This window comes from Cardiocondyla obscurior, linkage group LG14 (genome assembly GCF_019399895.1).
Source record: "Cardiocondyla obscurior isolate alpha-2009 linkage group LG14, Cobs3.1, whole genome shotgun sequence".
In the NCBI taxonomy this organism is placed as follows: Eukaryota; Metazoa; Arthropoda; class Insecta; order Hymenoptera; family Formicidae; genus Cardiocondyla; species Cardiocondyla obscurior.
In genome coordinates, this window is record NC_091877.1 from 716,704 (window position 1) to 722,420 (window position 5,717).

A 5,717-nucleotide genomic window follows, 5' to 3' on the forward strand; every position below is an offset into this window, starting at 1 on the left:
ATAATGTAGTATAAGACAAAATTTATTTTAATTAAACGTAACATTATAATCTTGATTATTAATATCTGTAGATGATTTCTCTAATTGTCTATATAAGATATACAGGCAATTCCAGAATCATAAGCAACATGTAAATTATTTTATTTTATTTTTTTTTTATACATTAAGAAAGTGGAATTGTAAAGGAGTTAATAATTTGTGAAGAAGCTGTTATTAATATCGCTTAAAAATTCATAGTTTCAACAGATTTAAACATAATATTTGTTTATTATTTATTGATATTGTACATATAAAAGTATTTTGTGTAAGGAGGCGATCGATATATCATCGATGTTCAGCTGCATCGTAACAACGTATCTTTTCGGTGCATTAACGTGATGTATTGAATATATTTGTATCGTTTATAGTAGACAGATAGATGGTCTTTATATCCTTTTTTTAAGATCTTTTGATAAAGTCAAGATGATAAGCGACATCGGTGTAGACATCAGGTTTACCTTGAGCGCAAGGAAGACCCCAGGATGTAAGGCCGATTTGTACTCCATTGCTGATGAGCGGACCACCGCTGTCACCCTAAAAATACAGACAGATGCACTAGTTTAATAACTAATCCGTGTGTGTGTCTATGTGTATCTCAATAATAGACTGTCTGACAAAACTGATGGACTAGTCGATCAGATAAATTATTCTACTAATAAATTAAGTATTACTCACGGAGCAAACGCCAATTCCGTAACGATTGATTGCGCACAAATGACTACCGGTCAAAGGCATAGTTCTGTGTTGATTCTGACAATCGTTTTGCGGCAATATTTGCTGAGTCATTTTAAGAAGAACACGAGAAGGTGGTCCGTTTGTGCTAATTTGACCCCATCCAGAGAGAGTACATTGCTCTCCGGCTTTAGGCCGAGAGGTAGCCAAAGCAATTGGCTTTTGGTTTTCATTGAAATTAATCGGTGACTTAAGCTGAAACGAACGAAACAGATGAGCAATACAAGCAAAATTGTTTAATAATCTTTAATAATATAACATAAAAAATATAAAATAAAATAAAAATAAATTGAGACAAAAGAAATTATAAACTGGCGCTCTTATAATTATGAAACGAAAATGAATTGTCTCGGAAGATTACTCGCAGTTGACTTACCGTGATCACTGCAATGTCATTTTTCCAAGCCTCTTGTACACGTCTGGAGTATTGCGGATGTTCAACAATGGTCTTCACCTCGTGGATTTCTCCTCCGGTGATGCTTAAGGTACCAGTTGCAACTCTTAAACTGCTGGGGGACAAGTCGTCCGTGCAGTGAGCGGCGGTCAAAATCTTAGTCGAACCGATGATGGAACAACCACAAATATGACTACCTCGATATCTCAAGGAACATTGATGTGGGAATTCGCGTGGTGCAGCAGCGGTTCCGCCGACAATCGCTTCAGGTTCATCAGCGAATATCTCTATATACAAATTAATATTATTACAGAATATTCTAAACGTTATACACGTACTTTTTTCATGTTTTATTATAGGTGCTTTACTTACGCTGCGCAAAAATGCCGATTACCAAAAAAATTAATGGCAGCATGATGAATGATTGACTCCAACCAGATCAAAAATCAAATTGAAGGTAGGACAAGAATTTTTACTACCTTTTTATACCAGATTCATATCTGACGTTTGTCTCTGAATAACCGTAACATTTCTTACATACGGTAAATGCGATAACATTTACTTTTTTATTTTATGCGTCAGATATGACAAAATCAAAGATTACTGTCTTAATTATATTGATATTATAATTTAAATGAAGAGGAACGGTAAAACACATGTGCAATAATGATCAAATATACAAAACGTATCTTTCCATTCAGTTTAGTCATTCGTAACATATCGAACAGCAAATAAAAAAGTTTGACGTATTTAGCTTAACAATTTAGTTATACATGTATAATTCAGTTAAAATAATTAAATAAATTTATGTATATATATATATAAAATAATTTCATAAATTACTGTTAAAAATATATTATTTTTATAATAGTAATGAAAATTGAACATAATATATATGCTTTAGATGACGTTAAAACGAAAGAAATATTAAATTTTAATTCAAATATTTTTATTACAATACAATTAATTTAAGAATATGTTTTTATTTTATCTTTTATTTATGGTCATTAATTTTCACAAACGTATAAACATAATTCATCCAAAACATTCCAAAATTTTTTCGTTCTATTTGGTAATCTCGTAAATATGTTCGAACATTAGTCGCATTACAGACATGTTAGACGCCAGATTCGAATCGCACGCAGTTACCAAACGTTTAGCAGCGATTCTGCTTTTTGCTAATGTACAATGTAACAAACAGCAACAATAACAAGCTACGTCTTGCGAGTTATAACACAACAAAAATTTGTAGCTTTTTCTTGTACGCTTAAATAGCTCGTATATTTAAATCTACACAGTGTATACATGTAACAAATGTTTTTACAATATTACAGTCCATACATATATATTTATATATGTATTTATAAGAAATAACTTGTATAATATACAAATGCATTTGTGTTCGCACCCGTAAAATTTTATTGTGTAGGTGAAAACGAAGTTGGATTTAATATGCGCGAATGCATTTCTCTTATTAAAGGTACTGTATAAGCAACGCATTCATCCCAACCAGGTGATCTCCAAGCACTTTCGCGTGTCTCCTTACGGGATTGAAGATCTTTGTAACCTGCACGAAGTAAAAACATTACACATGGATGGTATCCAGAAATACAATAATCGGTAACTAAACAGCAATTGCACAAGATTGCTTAAAATAACGATAACAATAAGTCAGTCGCGTTCGGTTGTTAGCTACTTTGTGAATGGCCGTATTTATTTTTATACAGTGTAGGAAGACGAATAAATCAAAAGACGCGCTTTTAATTAAAACATTAAAATAGCATAAAGTATATATAGTTTTACTTACACCAAATGTGGTGAACGTTGTACAATCTACCAATTTGTGAAAAATAACCAGCAAATGGTTCATCATTGTTACGTCTATAATTAATAGCCTTTGCCCAATTGTTTCCCCATTCTATCATTGTGCCAGGTTTCAAACTGTAACTGCGTATCTCATATTTGTTCGAGCCTTTTCGTTTTTCCAGAGGTGGCCAATAACTGAATGCCAGCAAATATTGCAAATGACGCGATCTCAAATAATTCCCTCGTTCTTTGAGCAGTCGTTTGTAAGCCTATAAAAATTAATATTCTCTTTTAATTAACAATTGCCACTACATCTCTGGGCTTTTGTGTAAAATTTAGCAAGCTATTCCATACTTCATCTTTGGAAAGCACAGCCTGTGCATGATCTATGCGTTCGTATCCTCCTGTATATTGCCATAAATGTAATGCTTGATCCAAATCTCCTACTTCTACTGTCCATGAGCCCACTAATTCACAATTCAATTCGGATTTTTTTGAATGTATAAGATTAACATTCTCCTCACTGAAACAGCAAAGAAAAAGAAAGAAATAATATCAACCATGAGAAAACATTTTGCATTAAAGCTTGTTTAAAATTTAGAAACAATATATATACATAATATATATTGTTTCTAAATTTTAAACAAGCTTTAATATTTTCTAAAATAGTTTAATTTTCTAAAAAAGCCTTAAGTATATCTTAAAAAAAAAAAATAATAATTTAGAAGCATTAAAAAGCACAGAGAGAAAATGCTACATGAGTTTGACCATTTTTTAGAACTTAAAATTTTTCAATAAATGATGCATTCAAGGAAGCTTAAAACGAGTATGAGACGAAGAATGTAAAGTTTCAGTATAATTCTTGCAATGGTTTTGGAATTAAACAGTCGTCAAAGTTGCGATCTAATCTTAAACTTTAGTTTGGTATATCATCTATTAAAAAATGTAAGGTTATCAGAGGTAAAGAGGGTCCAATTTGGCCAGACTGTTTCAGATGAATCGATCCAATTCCATTGAATTTATAGGTCAGTGAACTAACACGCACTCGAAGGCAAGGTCACAAAGATGTCCACTCACTAGTTGACCAAATATTTGTCAATTGAGTCTGGCCGTATGTTATGGGTGTGTAACGCATAAATAAGCTCCTTGTCGGAGAGCATCCGCGAGTGGGATTCCTTTGTAGGTTCGATTTTCCTCACCAGGAGCTTGCTTAGCCATCCCTCACTGATGTCACATCGAATCGACGATCTTGTCAGAGATCTGTGGAAAAATAATAACATAGCCAGCTGATCGTACGATCCGAGCTATCGTCCGTCGCAGTCACGGACTATAGGTCGCCGAGAATATGTCAGAAAAGAGAAAACGCTGATAAATACTTATATGCCGGGCTTCTCGTGCTTACCGTGCGGCTACGTGTAACGGCAGGCTCCCGTTGCCGGCGAGAACACTCGTCACGGTGCGAAATTCTCTCCTTAAAACCGCAGCCATTTCTCACTGGCCGCAAGTGACTAAATTTTCATCCAGGGTTAAAATCGGGTCAGAGTCGAGTTGGGTTGCGCACTCTGGCGTGTTATTATTTTAATAAATTCTCTTTCCATTTTGCATCATTTTATTTATATTATGCCGTATTTCGCTTTATTTTATTTTATTTTTATTTTATTTCGTCGTGTTTAATTTAATTTAATTTAATTTAATTTTTTTATTTCTGATTTATCGTTGAGACATGTTACTGAAATCTCCGACCGTCTGACATACGATGGCGCGTTGACCCGTATTTCTGATCGTCGAAATGGACGGTAGCGCCGAGAGCGTTTGGTAAGCGGAATATCTTGAAACTATCAAAATCGATGTCATTGATGTTTCTAGCCTCTCTCGATGATCAGTAAAAATAAAATAAAATAAAAATACTGCAGAATAAAACAAATGTAAGTAAAATACGGCAGAATATATTTTTTTATTCAAGTTTTATTGCTGTGTATACCCAAAACTTTAAAACTTTTTTTGTATTTATCGCGGAAAAAAAATTGAAAAAATAGTACATTAAAATTATTAAAATCGGCATGGATATAATTGAATTCATGTAGTTATGGTCACTAATTATAAATAAAAACTCAATGAGATATAACAATAATAATTTATTAATAGTAGTATATGTACGTGCCTTCAGTAATAATTTGTATAACGATAAATATATATTTATATATATATATATTCATATAAATTATTATTTATACAAATACAAGTTGATCTCTGATAGACGATACTAAACGACAGTTTAGAAATCAGAGTTGTGTATTCGAATAAACTCTTCATATTATATGCATAAATTTTTGATAGACTTTTAGCATCTGATTATTTTTCTATAAAATTTATAAATTGTTTCTGGTGTTTTTACAGCTTCGAAATATTAAAGAGTAATAATTAAATTTGCAAAAAAAAAAAAAAAAACAAATATAAAGTTAATAAATTTAAACTTTTAATTCATAAGAACGTTAGCAATTTTGAAACAGACTCATTGCAGTTAGCAATGAATTCTTTTCTTTAATTTTCATATATATGTTTTTCTTCCTGCAACTCGTTAACGTAGAGTTGGTGAAGACAACAGCGGGATAACGTTTTTTACTTTTTTTAAGACACGAGGCAATGTACGTCACGTCGACGATGCACGATTCGCGAACACTACAATGTAATTGAGCTACTATTGCGTAATTTACGATCACCGACGTGAAGGCACTAGTTTTCCAAA

The 5,717-nt window shown here is 32.4% G+C and overlaps 2 protein-coding genes across 2 annotated transcripts; both read right to left on the reverse strand.

Moving 5' to 3' along the window:
* Positions 1–247: 247 nt before the first annotated feature.
* On the reverse strand, positions 248–1,647 carry LOC139108277 (chymotrypsin-1-like). Its single transcript, XM_070666417.1, has 4 exons — positions 1,538–1,647; positions 1,148–1,452; positions 715–966; positions 248–573 (listed from the first exon to the last, which is right to left on the reverse strand). The coding sequence occupies exons 1-4, from the start codon at positions 1,578–1,580 to the stop codon at positions 439–441; spliced, it is 735 nt and encodes a 244-aa protein (XP_070522518.1). The 5' UTR covers positions 1,581–1,647; the 3' UTR covers positions 248–438.
* A 450-nt stretch (positions 1,648–2,097) lies between these two features.
* Positions 2,098–4,673, reverse strand: Nipsnap (protein nipsnap). Its single transcript, XM_070666412.1, has 5 exons — positions 4,374–4,673; positions 4,049–4,231; positions 3,326–3,494; positions 2,973–3,240; positions 2,098–2,732 (listed from the first exon to the last, which is right to left on the reverse strand). Exons 1-5 carry the CDS (start codon positions 4,457–4,459, stop codon positions 2,584–2,586), a joined length of 855 nt encoding a protein of 284 aa, XP_070522513.1. The 5' UTR covers positions 4,460–4,673; the 3' UTR covers positions 2,098–2,583.
* Positions 4,674–5,717: the final 1,044 nt, after the last annotated feature.

Excerpts from the sequence above, each read along its gene's own strand:
- LOC139108277 (XM_070666417.1), bottom strand. The coding sequence starts at position 1,580 with ATGCTGCCATTAATTTTTTTGGTAATCGGCATTTTTGCGCAGC. Across the intron at positions 1,453-1,537 it reads AATCGGCATTTTTGCGCAGC|AGATATTCGCTGATGAACCT; the intron begins GTAAGTAAAGCA and ends ATTTGTATATAG. Across the intron at positions 574-714 it reads ACGGAATTGGCGTTTGCTCC|GGTGACAGCGGTGGTCCGCT; the intron begins GTGAGTAATACT and ends CTGTATTTTTAG.
- Nipsnap (XM_070666412.1), bottom strand. The coding sequence starts at position 4,459 with ATGGCTGCGGTTTTAAGGAGAGAATTTCGCACCGTGACGAGTGTTCTC. Across the intron at positions 3,241-3,325 it reads CTGTGCTTTCCAAAGATGAA|GCTTACAAACGACTGCTCAA; the intron begins GTATGGAATAGC and ends TAATTTTTATAG. Across the intron at positions 2,733-2,972 it reads CAACGTTCACCACATTTGGT|GTTACAAAGATCTTCAATCC; the intron begins GTAAGTAAAACT and ends TACTTCGTGCAG.